The sequence below is a fragment of the Garra rufa genome, chromosome 1, assembly GCF_049309525.1.
Source record: "Garra rufa chromosome 1, GarRuf1.0, whole genome shotgun sequence".
In the NCBI taxonomy this organism is placed as follows: Eukaryota; Metazoa; Chordata; class Actinopteri; order Cypriniformes; family Cyprinidae; genus Garra; species Garra rufa.
Window position 1 is genome coordinate 62,895,716 of NC_133361.1, and position 26,300 is coordinate 62,922,015.

Consider the following 26,300-nt stretch of genomic DNA (forward strand, 5'->3'; position numbering starts at 1 on the left):
ACATTTTGTTGATGTTTTTTTAAGGAATTGCATTAAAATATATGTTGAATTCCTGATTATATCAAAATACAAGGCATATGACATCTTTTAGCCAGATGATTCTTCATATTCCCCAAAAAATTATTAAAATGATGGGGCTTTTTCTGTGGTTGCTCCTTGCTTATGGAACTCTCTTCTAATGCATATTAAAACTTTGACTTCTGTGGATGCTTTTAAGTCTAGTTTGAAGATGTATACCTTTAGTATGGCTTTTAGATCTGATTAAAGTGAACAGGATTTAATTATGTTGTTTGTGGATGTATGTAACTGTCTATGTTGAATATTTTTCTTATTTTTCTTCTTCTTCTTCAGATTATTATACGCTCTTTTTTTTACAGTTGAAGGATTTGAGGATCCTCAAATGCAAACTGGGTGTGTTGCTTCAAGAGAGCAACCATACATTTGTGTTGTGTTTTACTTTCTTTTTCTATATTCTTCATTTATTTATAATCATTTATCATGTAATCATTTTTATTATTCCATTTAATCATAATCATTTATAATAATCATTATAGTCATTTATATATCCATTTCATTGATTCATTAATTGATTAGTCATTTATATGTTATATTATTGTTGTTTTTTAAATATATATTTTCCTTTGTTGTTTAGCCCTATGGCTGTGTGGTTTCATGGCTCGTTTGTCCTCGTGAATAAGAGATATGAGGGCATGTTTATGAACCTCAAGGTTTATGGGATGCTGTTTTTTGAAACTGTTTGGTATAACAATACTTGTTGGATCTGTGTTCTTCAGACGAAGTCTGAGCATTGAGACATACGCAACTAAGACTATTCAATAAACTCTGCTCCTTTTTACCATCATAACTTCGTCTCCTTCTGCTCTTCACTTTCATTCGTTTTTCTTCAGTCAACATTTTGTGTGTAATCTTCAGGATGAAATAACATTTTGGCGTACTTCTTGGCTGACAGAAGACTGTTAATAGTGTTTTGGGTATTTTGGGTACCAGACAAGACCTCCTGTTAACAGGGTTTGGGTATTTGACTACTCTGCTGATGAGTGGTTCTGTTACTGGACAAACTGATATTTTCTGATGGGATCTGGCGTCCGGGACTGGATCTTAATTGTCTAGGCATGGGGACAGCAATCTAACACAGTAGAATAGGGAGTGATTCATGTTTTTCATTATTCTTTTTTCTTTTTGTCTTTAGCTGATCACTTGTCTGATTGTTGTTTCTCTTTTAGCTAAAGTTTTTATTTCAGTGGGCATGCAGCTGTGTTAGGTGTTTACCTAGTTAAATTACTCTAATAAGGAATAATTATTATTATTAAAATTTTCAAGAGAAGAACCTCAGTGAGCGCAGCATCATGTTGAAAAATATATACTCACACAGGGTCAGAGGTCACAGCAGGTCTATCACTGTGATAAAGGTGCAGATGCATGGAGTTATTACTCTTCATAGACACACAGCTGAATCCTGAAGATGTTGCTCTCTGAGTGTCAACATCACTGAGATTAGGGGGTGGATGCATGGAGTTGTTACTCTTCATAGACACACAGCTGAATCCTGGAGATGTTGCTCTCTGAGTGTCAACATCACTGAGATTAGGGGGTGGATGCATGGAGTTGTTACTCTTCATAGACACACAGCTGAATCCTGGAGATGTTGCTCTCTGAGTGTCAACATCACTGAGATTAGGGGGTGGATGCATGGAGTTGTTACTCTTCATAGACACACAGCTGAATCCTGGAGATGTTGCTCTCTGAGTGTCAACATCACTGAGATTAGGGGGTGGATGCATGGAGTGGTTACTCTTCATAGACACACAGCTGAATTCTGGAGATGTTGCTCTCTGAGTGTCAACATCACTGAGATTAGGGGGTGGATGCATGGAGTGGTTACTCTTCATAGACACACAGCTGAATTCTGGAGATGCTGCTCTCTGAGTGTCAACATCACTGAGATTAGGGGGTGGATGCATGGAGTTGTTACTCTTCATAGACACACAGCTGAATCCTGGAGATGTTGCTCTCTGAGTGTCAACATCACTGAGATTAGGGGGTGGATGCATGGAGTTGTTACTCTTCATAGACACACAGCTGAATCCTGGAGATGTTGTTCTCTGAGTGTCAACATCACTGAGATTAGGGGGTGGATGCATGGAGTTGTTACTCTTCATAGACACACAGCTGAATCCTGGAGATGTTGCTCTCTGAGTGTCAACATCACTGAGATTAGGGGGTGGATGCATGGAGTGGTTACTCTTCATAGACACACAGCTGAATCCTGGAGATGTTGTTCTCTGAGTGTCAACATCACTGAGATTAGGGGGTGGATGCATGGAGTTGTTACTCTTCATAGACACACAGCTGAATTCTGGAGATGCTGCTCTCTGAGTGTCAACATCACTGAGATTAGGGGGTGGATGCATGGAGTTGTTACTCTTCATAGACACACAGCTGAATCCTGGAGATGTTGCTCTCTGAGTGTCAACATCACTGAGATTAGGGGGTGGATGCATGGAGTGGTTACTCTTCATAGACACACAGCTGAATCCTGGAGATGTTGCTCTCTGAGTGTCAACATCACTGAGATTAGGGGGTGGATGCATGGAGTTGTTACTCTTCATAGACACACAGCTGAATCCTGGAGATGTTGTTCTCTGAGTGTCAACATCACTGAGATTAGGGGGTGGATGCATGGAGTTGTTACTCTTCATAGACACACAGCTGAATCCTGGAGATGTTGCTCTCTGAGTGTCAACATCACTGAGATTAGGGGGTGGATGCATGGAGTGGTTACTCTTCATAGACACACAGCTGAATCCTGGAGATGTTGTTCTCTGAGTGTCAACATCACTGAGATTAGGGGGTGGATGCATGGAGTTGTTACTCTTCATAGACACACAGCTGAATCCTGGAGATGTTGTTCTCTGAGTGTCAACATCACTGAGATTAGGGGGTGGATGCATGGAGTTGTTACTCTTCATAGACACACAGCTGAATCCTGGAGATGTTGTTCTCTGAGTGTCAACATCACTGAGATTAGGGGGTGGATGCATGGAGTTGTTACTCTTCATAGACACACAGCTGAATCCTGGAGATGCTGTTCTCTGAGTGTCAACATCACTGAGATTAGGGGGTGGATGCATGGAGTTGTTACTCTTCATTGACACGCAGCTGAATCCTGGAGATGTTGTTCTCTGAGTGTCAACATGAGCCTCCTCTTCTCTCTCCTCATACACACTCATTTCACAGCTGATTCTCTTCTTCCTAAATAAAAGATTTGATTTCAGGCCTGTATGTGGAAAAAGTGAACATAGACTGAATTTTAACACAATTCAACTTCAGTACTATCTGGTAAGCAGAAGAGGTACAGTGACCTAAGTGGCCAGACCTTGTCATGTAACTTGTGTTGCCCTTTCAAAAAAATTGTTAAGTGTTAAATTATCATCTTCATCCTAAATGACACTGTAAACCAAGTTTTACATTTTTTTTTCTGAAATGAATATATTTTACAAAAGTTTCACTTGCTTGTTTCTGTATTGTATACACTGATTTATGCAGTTTATTATTCTTTAATTTAGATGTATGCAACTTATCAGAGATAAGTTTAAGTTAACAGTATAAATCTGCAGATTTTGCCACAGTTCAGGTCCAGTACTGCATTTGGCCTCTGTCTGTAGGTGATTTACTTTCAGCAAGAGACTTTTGGGTCAGTGTTAGACTGTAATTTTATGTGGTGTGTGAGACAAATTTACAGCAAAAATAGCTGTATAAATCAGATGTTTCATTACAATATGATCTGATGTAAATTCCCATGGTCAGTGATATGATATTTGCAGATACCTCGAAACATGCAGCAATAATAACAACGAAAATAACAAATATTGCAGGTGAGATCATCAATCACCTGGCTTTGCAATGAGATCATTTCATTAGCAATAATATTATTATTTATTAACAGAGCACTCCATATTTATGTATCATATAGCTGAAATAAAGCCAAATTGAAATGGCTTTGTTTTCATGAACATTATTGATTAACTAAATATCTAATTGAAGTCTACCCCAATCATGCAGTCTACACCAGGATTTAAAATTAAGTAAGAATTGCGCTGTTAAAGAATGCTATGATGACCACGAGAGGACCTGTTCGGGTCACTTAATTTTATCGTGGCCATGGCATATTGACTTGTGGGAATGTCATATTAACACACAATTACTGACACAAATGACACAAATTATTATGTTGAGGGAAGACATGCATTTCAGTTTAATGCGTAAACAAACCTGCATGACCATAGTAACCCGGGATTATTAGAGATGAATTTATTAATATTTTATTTTAAATTAAGAAATTATATTAATATTATAGAAATTAATACATGATTCAATTATTATATTAACAAATAGCAATGCCGTCTATGTGAATTCTGTCTATGCGTGATATAGACAGAATTCGAAAGTTTATTATGAATAAATATTATAATTAAATATTATAATTAAATAAAATAGGCCTACATGACAAATTTCTATCCATCCCACAGTCTTGCAAGTCTTTTAACTGTTCGTCTTTTTTCTGTATTTGTATTATTATTATTACTATTATTAGCCTATTATTATTGGTTATATTTTTATTTTCATTTATATTTGTTTTTTTCCCTTCATTTCGATCTCTTAATGCTCTATATGTAAATTATACTGTAAATGCTCGACATATGCTATATGACTGGAATTTTTACTTTAACGCAGTTTAACTACTAACTATAAACTACTCTTTATAAATAGTGTTTCACTGAGGAATGAATCAGTTTCATTTGTAAATGAAAACATGCTCATTAATAGTCACATACGGGTATAATGTCAAAACTTTATTAGCATTAACAAAAACCCTAACCAGTTATTTAAAAAAAAAATAATAGCCCAATGATCAAAATGAATAGGGAAATCAATATAAACGAAAATGAAAATATAACCAATAATAATAGGCTAATATTAGTAATAATAATTATTTCGCATTTAGCTGCAAAACATGCCAACAAGCACACTATTAAAGGCTGTATCAGCGATTCTAGGCTGAGACATAAAGTGTCACATTCAGCTGACCTTTCTTCACGATCCGCTCGCTGCATGCCCCATAAATCGGCTGTAAAAAAAAACGCGTCTCTGTGGTCAGCCTAGGGTCCTAGATATGCCAAAAAAACAATCGGTGCTATCAACCATTCCACAGAAAAACAAACAGCTGAATGTGACACTTTTTGTTTCAGCCTAGAATCGCTGATACAACCTTTAAGAAAGGCCATTAGCAAAGATGCATAAAAGACCCTTCTACTCTCTTCTGCTGTGGGTGAAGCTGCATCAGGAAAGATTTGCACAAACAATGGCACGCATATTTAGATGGGAATCAGGCTTTCATTTTAAAAACGAATGTAACGTTAAAACTCTGTGTCTTCAGTGGCTCAGATGTCAGGAGTAAATGACGACTGCTATGTTCATTATTACATCCAACAACAGAACACCTCAATTGCTCAATCTGAGGCATTCTTGTCTTCTCCTGCACCTGAGTCACACAATGGCAATCATAATGCTTTCTTTTCTAAAATGACTCATCCTTGGTTATGTATGCCACCAACAAATGTAGTCTCTAAAGGGCAGAGCCTTTGAAATGAGACGAGAGTGAGATGTTCAGCTGTAGATTTGCAGTATCAACAGTTTCTGGACATAAGCAGCATCAGGATGGAAGTGAGGACAGAGGACAAACAACAGAACAAGCACGATGGAGAATACAGTGAGCCTGTAATGTGTCATGATGTGTTGAGCATTTATCTATTCTGTTAAAGTGACTAAATATGTGCCTGGGAAAAAGAGTACATACGGTCACTCTAAGTAACGCGGTATCTGGTCGTATGGTCTGTGTGTGTAGATGCGTCATTGTACAGTTTTTTTAACCCCAAATATAAAACACTGAGTCCTGGCCCTGCCTGCGTTTCTCGTCCACCTTTGTACCGTGGTAGCTCTCTGGAGAGCACAGAGCAGCGAACAACTTTGCCATGTTTAAGTTCGACATAAGATCTGTTTAGACGCAGAAAAGTCCTCACTAATATTATAGCAATGGACCATTTTAAATAAGTTTACTTACCGTGACAAGTGAAGACACTTTTTACATTTCGAATCCCCCGAAATGGCGTCTCTGATCTGACCACTTTCGGTTTCACTATAAGACAGACACTCCCCATTCTGTACGTGATGACGTTTAGCTACGTGCTGTACGCTTTTGTTCTGGACACTAATACACACTGTTATTGTCAATGTAGAAGAACATAAGAGTTTCTTGGGCAGGGTACAACAGCTGATAAAGAATAGAAATATAAACATGAACATAAATAACAAATTAATCAGAAAAAAAAAAAACAATAACATGCAATAAAATGTTCTCATTTATTACCATAAATGCAACCACTATTTTATTGACTGACTCATACAGCTATACTTTTAATTTCTCATTTATTTATTTATTTGGCTAAATTTACCTAAAAATATATACATCTTTTTTTTATATAAATTTATTAAAGTTATTTAGTTCCCTTCTTTCACAATATACTACCTTACATGTGATGGTGCATGATGGTGACATTCACATTGGAGCAAAATGTGGCCATTAGTTTTGTTTTAAAGAGCTAAATACAATAATGTTCACACACTGTTCAGTTATCAATGAGAGTCACAACAGTCAAACAGAAACACACTGTTTTCATGCAGATGTCCAGAAACTCACAAAAAAATATGAACTGTTTGTCATCTGAACATTTTACATCTAGTCACTGTCTTTCACTAGTGTCTCCCATCAGTTTGCAGTTAATTTGTGCTTGGGTAAAACTTTAAAAAAGCATTTAGAGACACTGTCCATTAATTAAGATTTGATAGATGAACTTGCTCCTCCTCATCAAGTGTACTGAGATAACTATGGTTACAAGTGATATTCACACAATTAGGAGGACAGAAAAAGGCTTGATGTTACAGTAGTTATTGATTTAAATAGTAACAGCTTGAATACTATGTAAGCTGCTGTGTGATCTGTTATTTAATACAGAACAAAACACTGAATGTGTGAATACAGCCATTAAAAAAAAAAAGAAAGATTATTCTTAATATCAGGTTAATATAATATTAGAAACAGGAGATCTGGCCCAGCTGGGTCATACTAAGCTGTTAGAATCTGGAAGTATCATTGTAATACATTGTTACTCTGGACTGCTGATTTGAGGATTTGGTGCAGATAATCTCACCTCCACCAGACCCCCATCTTCAAATCTGTCAGGAGCTGCAGACAAGTGTCCAAATCTTCACTCAAGGATTTATCATTTCTCATTTCAGGTGTTACAGAGTAAAAAATTATATGTGCGATTATTGCAATTTTATAAGTAATGCAAGCTTAATAATGTTTATGTGGGTTCTTGCTCATATAAGAGTGGAGACTAATGAAATGGTTGATAAGCGAGCTAAGCAAGCTGTGAAACACACAGCAACAAACAGGCAATGGGAGAAAAGTGTTTTTAATAACAGGAAGGAAGATTCAATCACTTGCATTCAAATAGGGCACTATGGACTAAATCATTCATTAATTCGTTGTATAAAATATGAAAAATCTAAAACAAGGTAGTGTAAATATAAACAAAAACAATAGAGCATGTACTAATAAAATGTACTGTATATATAAAATAAAAAAGAAAGAAGGAATAGATCTTAAATAATTAAAATACATGAGTGGGAAAAAAATCAATTTAATATGCAACATAAAAATATAGTGTAATATTAAAATATCCTAAAATATTAGGATTATAAAAGAGAATGTTAAAAATATTTATTTTTGTTTATTGTCACCTGCCTATTAATGCTTCACACTTCAGTCCAGTTGGTGGCGGTAATGCACCAGAGATGAAGGAGGAGGAGGGAGACGATGTAGAGGAAACAATCCATGCAGATTTCTGTAGTGAATTTATTTTTTGTAGCCATGTGCTGTATCCGAAATCGCCCCCTATACCCTATTCACTATTCCCTACATTAGTTCACTCGTACAGTTCACTTGAAGGAGTGAATGAAAACGAGTGAGTGAATTCGGGCACTATAGTGAATTCACTCACTCGTTTTCATATTTTATATATATAAAATCCCTTGTGCAGTGTTCAGTACCCTTTTGTTATGCAAATCTATTTATCAACCTCATTTATGATCAAAACTACCAAATGTTTTAAAAAATCCAGGATTTTTACAAGTTCATAAACGATGTCACTGATTAGGGGAAAATGACTTATTTTCAATATCAAACATAATTGTGAAGTGGATTTTTTTTATTACCCTTTATCAGAGTCTTGAACATGTCAAAGATTAGTAGCAACATTGGCTTTGATGCGTTGTTAGATTTGCACCACCAGATTTTTTTTTTCTCCCTTATTTACTGTTTGTGGCTGTTTTTGCCCCATTGACTTCCATTACAACATTTTTTGATTGCAAAGCCATGACGCCAAATAATCATGCATTCTTGATTGTTGGTGGTCATACCTGTTGGGAAGAGCTAAAATATGACATTTTTACTGTTGATCACTAAATATAGCACCATTAACCCTTCAAATAAGTTTCTGGCTTGTGTATGGAGTTATACAGGGTATAAACTGTATATTATAGTGTGTGTGTGTGTGTGTGTGTGTGTGTGTGTGTGTGTGTGTGTGTGTGAGAGAGAGAGAGAGGGAGTGTAAGAGAAAGACCTTTGCACACTTACTTGCATTAAAACACTTTTTTTCTTCTTGTTTACTAAATGTAGTTCTGAGATCTGAGCGGCATATTTTGATTTTCTCAGACACAAATTAAGTGCGCAAACATCTCTCTCTTACACTCTCTCACACACACACAAACACACTCACAGTATAATATACAGTTATACTCCATATACAAGTCAGAAACTTCAATTTTTAATGTAAATAACAGACAGTAAATAAGGGGGATTTTTTTTCTAAATAATAATGCATAAAAGCTTATGTTGTTACCAATCGTTGACATGTCCAAGACTGTCATAAAGGGTAAAAAAAAATCCAGTCAACAATTACTTTTTGATAATGAAAATAAGTCATTTTGTGTGTGTGTTTTTTCCCCAAATCAGTGACATCGTTTATGAACTTGCCAACTAAAGTGTAAAAATCCTGGATGTTTTTAACCATTTGGTAGTTTTGATCAGAACTGAGGTTGATAAGTAGATTTATGCAAAAAAACGTTTTAACGTTTTTATTTGCTGAAACAGAGAAATTTGTGGCCAAATTAAAATCCTGAAAAAAATCCTGAACAACACATAACGGTTAAATATTAAACATAATAGTTTATTCAGGAAGATTGTAGTGTTTTTAATACAAATATAACTAAATGTAATGTGTAATCAAGGTCAAAATGCCTTGAGTCATTTGCTGTAGTTCTCAAAAAGGTTCATGCGTGTCTCCTGAGGAATGACAGCCCATTCTTCCTCATGTTCTTTCATGTTTCCTTCAACCCTGACCTTGAGATTTACAGTAACATCCCCACAGCACTATACTCTCACCACCCTGTTTCACTATAGGTATGCTGTTTTTGGGGTTGAATGCCTCTCCCTTCTTTCTCCTAAAATAGGCAACATCTCAATGGCCAAAAAGCTCTAGTTGTGTCTCAGCTGACCAAAGGACACGTTTCCAGTATGCATCACTTTTCCCCAGGTTGTCCTCTGAAAATTTCATTCTAACTTGGAGGTGTCTCTTCTTCAGAAGTGGAGTCTTTCTTGGTCTTGAACCTTGCAGTTGATTCCTGTGCAGGGCTCTAGTCCTCATTGATGCATAAATTCTGGACTTGGCTAAATCATCCACTAGTGTCTTGGCAGTTGATCTTGGGTCTTTAGAAACCTCTCTTGCTACTTTTCTTTCCAAAGTTTTTGCAATCTTTTACTTCCTGCCTTTGCCTGTCTTCTTCTCCACTGTGTTGGTCTCTTTAAAGTTCTTTATAATGCTTCTCACTGCAGTTGTTGACACTTGAGACAATTCTTTCCCCCAAGTCCAAACTCATTTCTTTTGTCCATGATGCATATTTGCAAGATGCTAATCCTCAGCTTTAAGTGCAATTTAAATGCTTAACTTGGTTAATTCATTTAATCTGTCAAATTAGTTTAAAATGGGTTATTTTTGTTCTAAAAACTAATAATTTCTTAAGGGGCTAATATTGATCTTAGCAGTTTATTTTTTATTTTTTAAAAAAATTTTATTCAAGCAACTATAAGAAATCAGATTTCTCTAGAAGAAAAAAGTAAATAATATGAGAACATTCCCTTGCTTCACTTGGGAATTTTGGCAACAACTGTGTGTTTATATGTATGTGTGTGTATATGTTAAATCTGTGTTTATATTTAACATATACACACAAGCATGTAAATATTTTATTTGATACCATTGTTTAGTGAAAAACAGTGAAGTTGGAGATAACTGCTGCTTTGATGCAAATACTTAATTATGATCTTTATGTATATGTTTTTCACAGGGAGCTTGAAGAAAAATGCCCTCACAAACCAGATCACCAGAAAAGACGCAGAAAAGGCTGTGTCAAAGTGGCTGATTGGCGCCAGAGACAGGGGGGGGGGGGGGGGGGGGGGTACAGAAATGCGAGGGCACGTGCTGGAGAGCAAAATGGGTAAGAGATGCAAAATGAAATATAACATAATTGGTAACACTTTATAATCACGTTCAGTTGCAAGTCATTTATAGGTGATTACTAAATGATGAATTAATAATTTACAAAACATTCATAAGGGATTAATAAGTGATATGGTAATCACTGTATGTTTTGTTAATTTTACAAATCATTTACAAGTAATAAGTTAATGATAAATTAATGATAATTTAATCATTTACAAAACATTTTACTGCATTCATAGATTTACGTTTACTACATGCATAGATTTACATTTACTGCATTCATAGGTTATTATAAGTGATATTTGTTAATATTTTTATCTATGTTTTGTAGATTAAGTTCTAAATAATTTAGAATTTATTAGATGACCAAGTCATTTGCAAAAGAAATATGGTAATGATTTACAAATCTCGATTTACCTTAAAAGACAGCAACTACTCATCAGTTTTAAATGTTTTTCAAATGTTATGGTTTCCATTTCTGTGTGTGGAATATAAATGCATACAAACAACCAGTAACTGGAAGGTTTTTAAAACATTAAAAACTGATGAGTAGTTTCCATTTTATATTAAGGGATTCAAAAATAGTTTTTCATTTATTTATGTTTGACAGAATAGTGCAATTTGGACATCTAAATGATTTATAAGTGATTTATAATACATTGACTAGTATCTATTAACCATTAAGGATCTGTTTATTTCATGATGTTATTTTTTAAGTAACTTATGACAGATTTGTTAATTTTCATCATGTTGCTTAGTAATTTGTGAATGTATAGTCATGTTTTGTAAACGTAAAATTACTTCAACATCTGATAACTTGTAAATCGTTTTATTACTTAATCTACAAAGCAGACAAAAATTAACAGCAATTATTAATCCTCTATGTAGGCATAGTCATGTTTTGTAAATACCTTGATAATTAACTAATTACTTCTGTATGAATTTAAAAAAAAATGCAAATTGTTAATTGAATGTTTTGCAAATTAAGCCCAATTTATACTACTTTTTTTCAAACCTACACCATAGCTATGCTGTAATCTGTGTAGTAGGTGTAGCCTACACCATTGCCTGACATGCATCTTGCAGTTTTAAATATATTTTGCTACTCTTTATTAAAATATTTAATTTGTTATCTTTTCAAAGGGCCACTGGGAGAGTGACAGAGGACTGAAGAGGTGCAGTTGAATCGTGTTATATTTAAAAGTTCGAGAATGTTTGTGTTTTGAGTTTTAAAAAGTTCAAAAATAAATGAAAGTATGAACTACTGGCCTCTTTATTGAATCAATACATTTCACATTTTACTGTACTTTAGTGTGTTAAATGTAATATTTTGTATTTAGGGGTTTACTGTAAAATAAGGTAACCCAAATTAAAAAAAAAGTTAGCCCACATATGACTTTTGTGACCCATTTAAGACCCACATAGAACATAGCTGGGTCCCACCATTAACCCATGTAAGTAATCTCCTATGGGCCCCACATGGGATTACCCAAATGGGCCCTATATGGTGCCTATCAAGGGCCCATCATAAACCCAAGTAAACTGTCTCATGTGGGCCCCACATGGGATTACCCAAATGGGCCCTATATGGTGCCTATCAAGGGCCCATCATAAACCCAGGTAAACTGTCTCATGTGGGCCCCACATGGGATTACCCAAATGGGCCCTATATGGTGCCTATCAAGGGCCCATCATAAACCCAGGTAAACTGTCTCATGTGGGCCCCACATGGGATTACCCAGATGGGCCCTATATGGTACCCATCATGGTGCCCATATGGTGCCCATTTGGGCTAACCCATGGAGGGCCACCATGGAAACTGAGGACAAAATTAGCTGGTTCCCAGTTGGTTAGCCCATGTGGGCCCCAGATATCGGCCCAGTTGTAACCCTTATGGGCCCCACATGGATTTGTTGGCTGGGTAAGTGCACCGGAAGGACTGCTTTTGCATAGTATTGCTTATTGTTTAACAATCATTTAAAACGGACAGTTGGAGTAGTAAGATTAAAGGATCTATTTTCAATATGACATAACTATGTCAAGGAGTTTACGTATAAAACCTGGTTAAACAATTTAATAATCAATTTACAACAAATTTGTACCTGTGTTGTACGTAGGGTGACCACCTGCTAATAAGCCCAAGGGGGGACAAGGGGTATGTTTCTGAGGGACAATGTGGGACACTGCCTGGCACGGCGGTGCCCCCACCCCACGGGCAGACTCACTGATAGTGGTTTACCCATTTCTAGCACATACCACCTTAAATGGTATATTAATAATGCACTATTCCCCTAAACATGTGTAATTGCTGATGTATGCTCATGAATAGGCCAACCAATGTGTATTTTTTTTTCTAAATAAAGATTCATATTATTTTGAACAATCAATGAATTGACAGATGCACTTCCACTTACGATTTACTATAGCTATTTAATTTTATTTATTTTTCATTACAATTTATTCACTTTAAATAAATTAGAATTTGCTCAACACCACAGGAAAAGTTGAAAAAAAAAGTCTTAACTCACAATTGGTCCGTGTAACGGTTTGCAGTTCTTTGTTCAATTTGCACCATCAAAATTAAACAGATAAAAATTGGCTTCAAAATTTCATTTTTTCGTTTTTTTTTTCCAAATACCTCACAAACAGATATTTGTCTCTGTTTAATTTTCTGTTCTACAAGTTTAGGTTGTAGCATCCAAATAAGATTTTTTAACACGTAAAACATGAGTCATTATTCTTTGCGCTCGCGGTTGGTCTGTACCATTACCGCCAGGGGAGGAGACTGGCTGGATTAACCTATACAACCAGAGCGCTGCCGTTTTATGTACTGGAATGAGGTTCATGGATTTGACCATGCAATAATTTAATGGATAGGCCTACTTCAGAACTAGTGGTGTAGTGCAGGGTATACATAGGTATACGGCGTATACCCACTTTATCAGTCGCCTTTCCATATATCCACTTCTAAATCACTCTGATGCGCATGATTCAGTAGTGTCCTGCATTAGCCAAAAATCATGACAGTGTACCACATGAATAGCTAATTCATGATTGGGCCTAATGCGCCCGCTCCGACCACTCTACGCGTGTTCATAGTACGCAAGAGCATGTCAGGGGCAAAGCCATTGAGAGATCTCTATACGGCTCTGGTCAGGGGAGGCGCGTAAAATAATAATTATTATCGATTACTAATTTGGATCAGTATATTGCAACGAAAACATTACCTTAACAATGAAAAGAAAATTTCTTAAACCAGCTATAGTGAATAATTTATACCGAGGTATAAATTATGCGTATACAACCCACACTGGTCAGAACTCAGTAGGCGCGTTTTCATTAAGCGTATTTTCAATTCGCAGTTTCAATTTGCGCAATTTAAATAATGTAAAGGCAGCTAGAAATGCCAAAGTTTTACGCAAATATGTAATGCAAACGTGCATTGTGCGTGTTTACAGCCACATTTATGATGGCGTGGTAAAGTTATTTTTAGTTTCGATATTCGTTGGATTACTTTCGCTTGCCACTGTTCAAAGATATCACTATCAGGATTAGTTTTAATAATATGCAACCAATTTATATAAACATGAAAAATTATTTCAAAACTGCCCAAGTGTATTGTAGCAGTAAATTTAAACCGGAGACAGCTTTGACGTGCTTTCGCAGCGCTTGATGTGTAAGAGACCGTCTGACAATTCCGTCGACTGGGTTAAAACGTCTAAGTATTTTAATTAAAATGACTTTTAACATTGAAAAAGCACAATGTTAAACTGTAAAGCTTGTAAGAAAGAAGTACAAACAGCAAACAGTTTTTATGTTCCAGTGGTTGTACTATGTTCTTAGTGGCCAGAAGATTTTGCCAATAGCTCATTTACTGTGTGAACGGTACACAAATAATTTTTAGTAAACAAATGTAGTTTACCAAAGAGTTTTTTTCATGCTCCAAAGGTAGTATATTCCTACTTACATGACTGACCTACAACAGGTGAGATTTTTTCAATATCTCTCTTATACTGTATGTACAGAAGACAATTTATGAAAAACTTACAGTAAATTACCAGTGGGTTCCAAATGTTGTAGTATGTTTATAGTGACTAGACAGACTTAGTATAGGTGGTATTTTGCCAATAGCTCCCTTACTGTATGTACAGTGTTCAAACATTATCATAAAAACCGACTATACACTCCTAAATTATTATTTTTTTTTTCATGTTCTAGGTTGTAGTATGTTCCTAGTGGCAAGATTAACTTACTACATGTGAGATTTTGCCAATATCTTCCTACAGTTTTCTTTCATGTTGTAAAGGTTGTAATATTTTGCAGTTACAAGACTGACTTATGAAAGGTGACATTTTGCTGAAACCTCCATTACTGTAGGTACAGTGAATAAAAATACATTTAGAAAAAAATAGTTGTAGTATGTATGTTCCAAGATACACGACTGACATACTGGTGAGATTTTGCCAATACCTCCCTTCATATGTGTGAAGTACACAATTACCTTTGGAACATGATAAAACCTTTTTGGTAAATTACAGTAATTATTTCTTGAAAATATTTGTATACTGTACATACTGTAAGGGAGATATTGGCAAAGTCTCACCTGTAGCCCAAGCCATTCTGGCTGCTAGTAACTTATTACAACCTTTGGAACATTTAAAAAATTGTTTTGGTAAATTACTTAAAAAAATGTGTCTGCTGTATAAACAGTAAAGGAGACTTGGGCAAAATTTCACTATTAGTAAATAAGTCTTGTTACCAGGAATGTAATTCAACATTTGGAACATTAAAAACCTTCTGCATTACAGTATTTTTTTTTTTAAATAAAAATGTGTATACTGTGCGCATACAGTGAAGGAGATATTGGCGAAATCTTACCTGTAGTAAGTCAGTCTGGAGTTGGACACCAACAGCCTTTATGAACAGCCTTCTATGTACTTACAGTAGATTTTAGTGTACATATATGAAGGAAGGTATTGGCAAAATCGCACCTGTTGTAAATCATTATAAGTATTAAAAGCTTTATGGTTTAACAATGTGTTTTTTCAATGTTAAAAGTCATTTTAATTAAAATGCATTGGACGTTTTAATCCAGTCGGTGGATTTGTCAGATGGTCCCTTACACCCTTACACATCAAGTGCTGCAATAGCGCATCAAAGCTTTCTCCAGTTTAAGTTTGCTGTTGCAATACAACAGTTTTAAAATATTTTTTCATGTCTATATAATTGTTAAAACGAATCGTGATAGATATCTTTGAACAGTGGCAAATGAAAGCAATACGGCGAATATCGAAACTGAAACTAACTTTACCACACTATCATACAGACAATCTGTGGCTGTTAAAGCAGTCACAGTTACTGGGTTCTGATTTAGACAGTAAATTATACTATACACAAAGCAGCAGCGCTCTGGCTGTAGGCTATCCAGCCACCCCGTCTCCTCCCCCGCCGGTAATCGTACGGACTATGGCTCTGGTACGGACCAACTGCGAGCGCAAAACACACAAAAAATGGAAAATCAGAATAATGAGTTATGTTTTATGTTTGTTAAAAAAATCTGCCACAACCTAAAATTGTAGAACAGAAAATTAAACAGAGAGACAACTATCCGTTTTGAAAAAAACGAAAAAATGAAAGTTTGAAGCCAATTTTTATCAGTTTAATTTTGATGGTGCAAATTGAACAAAGAACTGCAAACCGTTACACGGACCTTGGGCGGCTGTATTAGCCTATACAGCCAGAGCGCTGCCGCTTTATGTATTGGAATGAGGTTCATTGATTTGACCATGCGATAATTTAATGGACACTTCAGAACTAGTGGTGTAGTGCAGGGTATAAATAGGTATACGGCGTATACCCACTTTATCAGTCGCCTTTCCATATATCCACTTCTAAATCACTCTGATGCGCATGATTCAGTAGTGTCCTGCATTAGCCAAAAATCATGACAGTGCACCACATGAATAGCTAATTCATGATTGCGCCTAATGCGCCCGCTCCGTCCACTCCTCCACCCAGATTCTGCGTGTTCATAGTACGCAAGAGAAGAGCATGTCAGGGGCAGAACCATAGAGAGATCTCTATACGGCTCTGGTCAGGGGAGGCGCGTAAAATAATAACTATTATCGATTACTAATTTGGATCAGTATATTGCAACGAAAACATGACCTTAACAATGAAAAGAACCATTTTTTTACTGTTGGAAATTTCTTAAACCAGCTAGTGAATAATTTATACCAAGGAATAAAGTATGCGTATACCACTGGTCAGAACTCAGTAACATTGGGCGCGTTTTCATTAAGCGTATTTTCAATTCGCATTTTCAATTTGCGCAATTTAAAGGGTAATGTAAAGGCAGCTAGAAACGCAAAAAAATGTATAAAATGTGGCCAAAGTTTTACGCAAATATGTAATGGAAACGTGCATTGTGCGTGTTTACAGCCACATTTATGATGGCGTGGTAAAGTTAGTTTTAGTTTCGATATTTGCTGGATTACTTTCGCTTGCCACTGTTCAAAGATATCACTATCAGGATTAGTTTTAATAATATGCAACCAATTTATATAAACATGAAAAAATTATTTCAAAACTGCCCATGTTTATTGTAGTAAATTTAAACCGGAGACAGCTTTGACGCGCTTTTGCAGCGCTTGATGTGAAAGGGACCGTCTGACAATTCCTTCAACTGGGTTAAAACGTATTTTAATTAAAATGACTTTTAACATTGAAAAAGCACATTGTTAAACTGTAAAGCTTTTAAGAAAGAAGTACAAACAGCAAACAGTTTTTATGTTCCAATGGTTGTAGGATGTTCCTAGTGGCCAGAAGATTTTGCCAATAGCTAATTTACTGTGTGAACGGTACACAAATAATTTTTAGAAAACAAATGTAGTTTAAGAGTTTTTTTTTTTCATGCTCCAAGGTAGTATATTCCTACTTACATGACTGACCTACTACAGGTGAGATTTTGTCAATATCTCTCTTATACTGTATGTACAGAAGACAATTTATGAAAAACTTACAGTAAATTACCAGTGGGTTTTTTATGTTCCAAATGTTGTAGTATGTTTATAGTGACTAGACAGACTAAGTATAGGTGGTATTTTGCCAATAGCTCCCTTACTGTATGTGCAGTGTTCAAATATTATCAAAAAAACCGACTATACACTCCCAAAATATTTTTTTTCATGTTCTAGGTTGTAGTATGTTCCTAGTGGCAAGATTAACTTACTACATGTGAGATTTTGCCAATATCTTCCTTCATATATACAGTTTTCTTTCATGTTGCAAAGGTTGTAATATTTTGCAGTTACAAGACTGACTTATGAAAGGTGAAATTTTGCTGAAACCTCCATTACTGTAGGTACAGTGAATAAAAATAAGTTTAGAAAAAAATAGTTGTAGTATGTATGTTCCAAGATACACGACTGACATACTACAGGTGAGATTTTGCCAATACCTCCCTTCATATGTGTGAAGTACACAATTACCTTTGGAACATGATAAAACCTTTTTGGTAAATTACAGTAATTATTTCTTAAAAAAATATTTGTATACTGTACATACAGTAAGGGAGATATTGACAAAGTCTCACCTGTAGCCCAAACGTGCTTTTTCAGCATTGTGATCCTCTTTCATCACAGTACATTAATACAATAATTAATATACATATTCACGTTTAAACTCAATAAATATAAACAACGTATTATTCAATGCACTTGACTAGATTTGTATATTAAGTTGCTCAAGCAAGTTGCAACACATTCAAACACAGCATAGGTATAGCTTCATTTTCTTATTGAAATTGGGCTATCACAAATGTTTAAAATTACAATTTACCAGAGACAGAAACAGTCGGCTCTTGTGCCTTTCTTTCACACTAAATCTTTTTTAAAAACAATCCTTTAAAGAACTTTTCTACCCGGGCAAGTGCATCTATTATGTTGCCTTGTTTATTTAAAACTGTACTTTTCCTTGTTTTAAACCTAACCAAAAAGCAACGCGTTGACTGTGAAACACAGTAGACTTTATTTATATGCATTTATGGTGTTATCACTACATTTCCGTCACGGAAATTCCGTGTCAATCCATGTTCATTTTTACAGCGAACAATGCGCTGTCACTTTAATTCAGCGCATGCAGCGCATACAGCACAGCAAAAAATAGACTCGGTGCGGAAATGATCGCTGCACTGCTGCAAACGCTCCACTTCTGGAACGCACTGCCGGACAGCAAACGCGTGCAGTGTGAACGCTCTAATCCGTTAACATGGTTGCGGAAAAAAATACGCAGCACATACGCACTGAATACGGAGTATGTGTGAAACAGGCGTCACACATCAAGTGCTGCTATAGCGCATCAAACTTTTTCCAGTTTAAGTTTGCTTTTGCAATACAACAGTTTTAAAATATTTTTTTCTAATCGTGATAGTGATATCAGTGGCAAATGAAAGCAATATGGCGAATATCGAAACTAAAACCAACTTTACCACACTATCATACACACAATCTGTGGCTGTTAACGCAGTCACAGTTACTGGGTTCTGATTTAGACAATAAATTATACTATACACAAAGCAGCAGCGCTCTGGCTGTAGGCTATCCAGCCACCCCGTCTCCTCCCCCGCCGGTAATGGTACGGACCAACCGCGAGTGCAAAACACACAAAAAATGGAAAATCAGAATAATGAGTTATGTTTTGTTTGTTAAAAAATCTTATACAGATGCCACAACCTAAAATTGTAGAAAAGAAAATTAAACAGAGAGACAATTTTCCGTTTTTGAAGTATTTGAAAAAAACGAAAAAATGAAAGTTTGAAGCCCATTTTTATCTGTTTAATTTTGATGGTGCAAATTGAACAAAGAACTGCAAACCGTTACACGGACCACAATTCCCCTCCATGTCCGATTGAGAAGGACGTTTTGCAAAGGTCACAAAAAGTTGCTGCACATGAAATATACCGTGGATAACATTAAAAACATATTTTCTATTAGGTTACACATTGATTATTTATCACTTAAACCCCTTTTTCTGCCTGTCTGTTGGTCGCGCATATCCGCCATGTTTGTAGTTTTTATCACTTTTTTTATGCGTGTTTGTAGTTCTAACCGAATCCTCATTCACCGCGCAATGTGTTGTGGCCAATATTAGCAGTTACGCCGGTTTCACACTGCACGCGTAAGCAGGGCGTAAGCAGCGCGTATTTTTTTCGGCGCCCATGTTAACAGATTAGTACGGAGCCCCTTACGTCACCTGTAGAAGAAAAATAATTAATCCGTGGGGACGGTTTTGCAATTCGTTCCCTCAGTTAATAAACCGTTCTCACGAATTCTTAAACTGTTCCCTCAGTTTAACAATTCGTGCCCACGGATTAACAAACCGTGCCCATGAATTTCCAATCCGTGCGCTCAGATTTTGTAAACCGTACCCTCGGATTTTGAATCCGTACCCACAAAATCATAATCCGTGCGCACGCTTTCGCAATCCGTTCCCACAGTTTGTAAACTGCTCTCACGGATTTGTGGCCCCGCCCCCAAATTCAACCAGGACACGTGTTTATATGCTGGATGCATTGTTTTGCATTTATTAGACTTTATTTCTCAGTAGGCTATATGAGACTATGCAACAATGACAAAACAGAGTTTTTAGCTTTATTTTATATTAATCACCAATAGATTAGCTGCCAAAAAACCCTGTGTTTTAACCTATTGGTTATTAATGTAAAATAAACGATAAAAAGAAGCCTGTTTTGTAAGTGCGGTCATGGTACCAAAATAAAATAATAAGTGAAGAGCGCTGTTCAAACGGCTTTGTTTTATATAATATTTTTCAAAATATAAAATTACCTGAATTAAAAAAAAAACGAGTTTTGGAGAGGAGAAGGTAAAAAGCAATACAAAACAAATAATGTACAGGTTATGTTGCCATTCCTTTGCTCTCAAACTAAATGAAATGTAATAATAGGCCTTATTTAATAATAACATTAATAGTGCAGCATGTATCTAACTCTGGGTGAAAATATTATCATTATCACAAATCCGTGAGAGCAGTTTACAAACTGTGGGAACAGATTGCGAAAGCGTGCGCACGGATTATGATTTTGTGGGTACGGATTCAAAATCCGAGGGTACGGTTTACAAAATCTGAGCGCACGGATTGGAAATTCGTGGGCACGGTTTGTTAATCCGTGGGCACGAATTGTTAAACTGAGGGAACAGTTTAAGAATTCGTGAGAACGGTTTATAAACTGAGGGAACGAATTGCAAAACCGTCCCCACGGATTAATTATTTTTCTTCTACAGGTGACGTAAGGGGCTCCGTAGATTAGAGCATTCACACCGCACGCTGGGACGGCGCGGCAGCGCGTAGCAGGAGCAGAGCAGAAGCGTCAGTGCTGCGATCGTTTTGGCGCCGAGTCTATTTTTGCTGCGCCGCTTACGCTGGGTTAAAGCCACAGTGCATCGATCTTGATCAAAACTGGCCTGATTAACACGAAAAATAACAATTTCACCATAAAATCATGTATCACATGTAACACAATCACAGTTTAAATGGCTCACCAGTAAAAATAATGTTTTTTTTTTTCTTTCTTGTAAATAATGTCTAGTTAGTCTACTTGTTCAAAACAATCACTTTAGCAAAGTTTGTACTATTTTCTGCTTGTTTTGATATATACAAGAATAAATAAATTTATATTACTGCCATTAAAATGTTAATATAAAACATATTTTAAAATACAGAAACAAAATCATTTTTAAAAGTGAAGATTCTGAAAGTACTGAAGGAGATCCTATAATAATTTTATATAGATTTACAGTAGTAACAACAAATTATATTTTAATATGATATGTCTTATCATGTTTTTAAATATGATAGTTTCATTATCTCAATGTCATGATCGGGGCTGTGGGGCTTCCCTCAGCCACCTGAGGTCACTGTTTTCCCTTCCCTCCACTGCACTTCCCCTAATTTTACACTCATGTCTTGTCATTAGCACTGATTACACTCACTCCTGCTCACAATTATCTTGTCTATAAGAACTCTCATTTCCCACTACTCCTTCTGGCTGCATTGTCTTATGTCTTGGTGTTCCTGATGTTCTTGATCTTGTTCCTGGTTTTGTTATTTTGTATTTCAGTTTATGTTCAGTTTGTGCCGTGTTGGCCTTTTGGTTTTGTTTGTTTATTGTTTAATTAAAAACCCTTTCCCTGCACCTGGACCCAGACCCTTCCTTTTATCTCTCGTGACAGAATGCAGCCAGCATCAGTGGGTCCAGCAGGGAGGATTTCTTTTTTGCCCTTTAGGGAGAAGGTGACGTTGTCCAAAGAGACGGCGGCCATTTGTGCTCGTTGGGCGACGGAGGCGGTCGTTGAGGCGACTGAGCCCGAGTGGATGATGGCCATTTTCGCTCGTTGGGCGGCGGAGGCGGCGTCCACTGTCTCTGTTTCGGACGCGGCGGTGACCGCGCTCTCTGTTTCGGACGCGGCGGTGACCGCGCTCTATGTTCCGGACGCGGCGGTGACCGCGCTCTATGTTCCGGACGCGGCGGTGACCGCTCTCTCTGTTTCGGACGCGGCGGTGACCGTGCTCTATGTTCCGGACGCGGCGGTGACCGCTCTCTCTGTTTCGGACGCGGCGGTGACCGCTCTCTCTGTTTCGGACGCGGCGGTGACCGCGCTCTCTGTTCCGGACGCGGCGGTGACCGCTCTCTCTGTTCCGGACGCGGCGGTGACCGCGCTCACTGTTCCGGACGCGGCGGTGACCGCTCTCTCTGTTCCGGACGCGGCGGTGACCGCTCTCTCTGTTCCGGACGCGGCGGTGACCGCTCTCTCTGTTCCGGATGCGGCGGTGACCGCTCTCTCTGTTCCGGATGCGGCGGTGACCGCTCTCTCTGTTCCGAATGCGGCGGTGACCGCTCTCTCTTTTCCGGACGCGGCGGTGACCGCTCTCTCTGTTCCGGATGCGGCGGTGACCGCGCTCTCTGTTCCGGATGCGGCGGTGACCGCTCTCTCTTTTCCGGACGCGGCGGTGACCGCTCTCTCTGTTCCGGACGCGGCGGTGACCGCTCTCTCTGGTACGGACGCGGCTGTGACCGCTATCTCCGTGCCTGACGCGGCTGTGACCGCTATCTCCGTGCCTGACGCGGCGGCGTCCGCTATCTCCGTGCCTGACGCGGCGGCGTCCGCTATCTCCGTGCCTGACGCGGCGGCGTCCGCTATCTCCGTGCCTGACGCGGCGGCGTCCGCTATCTCCGTGCCTGACGCGGCGACGTCCGCTGTCTCCGTGCCTGGCGTGGCGACTTCCGCTGACTCCGTGCCTGACGCGGCGGCGTCCGATGTCTCCGTGCCTGACGCGGCGGTGTCCGCTATCTCCGTGCCCGACGCGGCGACGTCCGCTATCTCCGTGCCTGACGCGGCGGTGTCCGCTATTGGGCCTGACGCGCCGTTACACGGGCCTGGCCCGCCATCCCTCCCCCTGACTTGCCTTCCTCCGTGCCTCCTCCCTCCAGACTTAGGGAACGTCTGGGAGCCGTTCCGTGGGGAGGGGGTACTGTCATGATCGGGGCTGTGGGGCTTCCCTCAGCCACCTGAGGTCACTGTTTTCCCTTCCCTCCACTGCACTTCCCCTAATTTTACACTCATGTCTTGTCATTAGCACTGATTACACTCACTCCTGCTCACAATTATCTTGTCTATAAGAACTCTCATTTCCCACTACTCCTTCTGGCTGCATTGTCTTATGTCTTGGTGTTCCTGATGTTCTTGATCTTGTTCCTGGTTTTGTTATTTTGTATTTCAGTTTATGTTCAGTTTGTGCCGTGTTGGCCTTTTGGTTTTGTTTGTTTATTGTTTAATTAAAAACCCTTTCCCTGCACCTGGACCCAGACCCTTCCTTTTATCTCTCGTGACACTCAAAGTTGGACAACCACCATAAAAAAATATAGCCTATAGCATATGAGTCAACAAATGTAAAAGTCAGTCATCTATTAATTATCTTGTAAATTATTGTGCCTTTAGCCCCAACAGCCGGGGCGATTAGTACCTCAAATATCATACTTTTACATATTCGTTTCGTTATTGAAAAGCTGTTGCCTTTAATTACCTGAAACGGTAATCATTAAGACCTTTAAGATCTTTGTGTAAAAATGTATTCAATATTTTAGCGTTTCTCATTTTCTACATAATCTACAACATACAACCATATCACAATTCAATGCACATGACAGACGGAGAACACCTGAAATGCGGGACCGAATGAACGATACTCGTCGTCTATATTTGCAGTACACATACACAAGCTGCGGTTCAGCTGCGCGCGACAAACGCTGCCAGTGTGAAAGCCCAATGGACGCGCGCTGCTTCTGCTCTGCTTACGCGCTGTGCACGCGCTGCTTAAATATAGACTTGGTGAGCATAAAAAAAATATTTCACAAACATTAAAAAAATATAAGCAAATGATAAATTATTTTTCTCTTTGAATTTGGGGTGAAAATCTTTTGTGAGCAATTTTTTAATAATTTGGCTTGACTTTAGCTGTATACAGTACTTATGTATTATAAATACATCCTATAGGGGACAACACAGAGAAAGCTCATCACTCATAATCTTTGAAAGCTCATTCACAGATATGAAACAGTAAAACTTCAGGTGCATCCTGTGTGTGGAAGAAAATCTCCATTGCTCACTTTAGCTCTAAAAAAGAAACTCAGTTAAGAAACACCTCATAAACTTCAGAACCTCTTTACGAGGTTTATTGAAATAAAGAAAGTTGAACTATTTAAACGCACCGAATCAAACTCTAGTCAAATTAGAAGTGTGGCCTAAAACTCACATTAGCATTTGCAGAGGAGATTCTGTTCATCTCAGAATATTATCTGTGTCTCCAGTGCTGCATGTATAAACCACAAGAGGTTTGTTTACAAGAAATAAATATTTACAATTGAAATCACTGTTTTAAGCTTTATCAAACATTTCATCCTAATAAATACTGTTCGCATCTGTCTGCTATGGAAAAGATACTGAATGATGTTCTTGACAAAAGTAACGTTATTCAGCTTTATCACGAATCAGTGCTATAATGAGTGCTATTGTTTAATACATCTTTGAGGTGTTGCGTTTCTATTTAAGCTTATTTAGACATTTTTACTCAGAAGAGGTACTAACATATTGTACGCTGAGGTAAAACAGTGCCTCTACTGCTGTCATGAAAATACTACTACTAGGTTTTATGAAGCATTTTAAAGCTAATCTAATGTAACAAAATGTAGGTTTTATCAGTTTTAAACCATCGTTTATGCAAAATGGAAATATTTGTGTGTCTTTCTAACATCCACAGATGAGGATACAACTGTAACATGAAACAACATGTGCATCTGGAAAGGTCGATATGACCAAAATCAGGTTCTGCCAGGCTCTCAAGCAACCTGAGTGATGACGCACAGTCGAGTCCACAAGATGGAGGGACGGCCATAAATATGTCAACTGGAATGCAGTTTTTCTGCTCTAATTACCCTGAACATTTACATATACAGCAGCACTTTGCATTGGCAGTTCATGCTTCAGTGCTTTGAAAGTGTTTATAGGTCTGAGTTTAACACAGAACAGAATCGTCATCAGTGTCACAGAACAACAATGACTTCCATCGCCATTTTTATCTTGATGCTTGCAGTATTTTATCAGGGTTTGTATAATTAGCCTAGATCTTTATTGCATAAACTAACTTGTGTCATACTTGATATTTCATGGCATATGTGACTCTTTTAGAGTGCCGAGGACAGGTCGTCATCACTCACACACCTTTAACAACAGCAGCCCAACCAGGACAAGAAGTACGATTAAACTGCAAAGCCAACAGGCCGGTGCATCTTAATGACCACATGGCTTGGTACTCCAGGGAACCTGGAGGAGCTACTAAGCTACTCATATACCGTGCCACAAATCGATTCACTGGAACTCCATCTAGATTCACAGGAAGTGGGCATGGAGCTGACTTCACGCTGACCATCAGTGGAGTCCGGCCTGAAGATGCAGGACATTATTTCTGTCAGAGTGACCACACTGGTGCAATATTCACACAGTGATAAAGAGCCGTACAAAAACCTCTGTCACACTACACTGATACAGCTTTGATTTGAATACTGAAAGCCATTTGAACACTGAAACTGTTTTTTTTTTTTTTTTGTTAACAACAGCAACGCTGATTACTCAATTTGTAATCGACTGCAGGTGTTGTCACGCTTCACTGAGAGAAGCTTATTTGAGTATCTGACATGAAATACTTTAAGGAAGTTAATGTTTCGCACAAGGTCACAGAACTCATTCTAGAACATTTTTAAGCATTTCAAATTCTTTTGTAACTATTGAATTATAATTCATTTAGACTTCAAGACCACCCTGTGTTATTTGAGAGGCCACATGATATTAGTAGAATATTTATTGTAATATTTGTACTTTAAACATTTATTTGTTAAAGCAGAACCAAGACGAGAATCAAAGATATCAAGGCTTTTATTTCAGATAAAAGAGACAAATCATTGCATGCTCTTGTTTGAATTAAATCAGAGAAGCAGAAGTGAGACATGAGCAGGAAGGCAGCAGC

At 37.8% G+C, this 26,300-nt stretch overlaps 1 gene segment (V, D, J or C); it reads left to right on the forward strand.

Moving 5' to 3' along the window:
* The first annotated feature begins 25,333 nt into the window (after nt 1–25,333).
* On the forward strand, nt 25,334–25,782 carry LOC141318302 (immunoglobulin kappa variable 3-11-like). The segment is given in 2 exon segments: nt 25,334–25,382; nt 25,466–25,782. Coding segments are annotated over 2 exon segments (366 nt in total).
* The last annotated feature ends 518 nt before the right edge of the window (nt 25,783–26,300 follow it).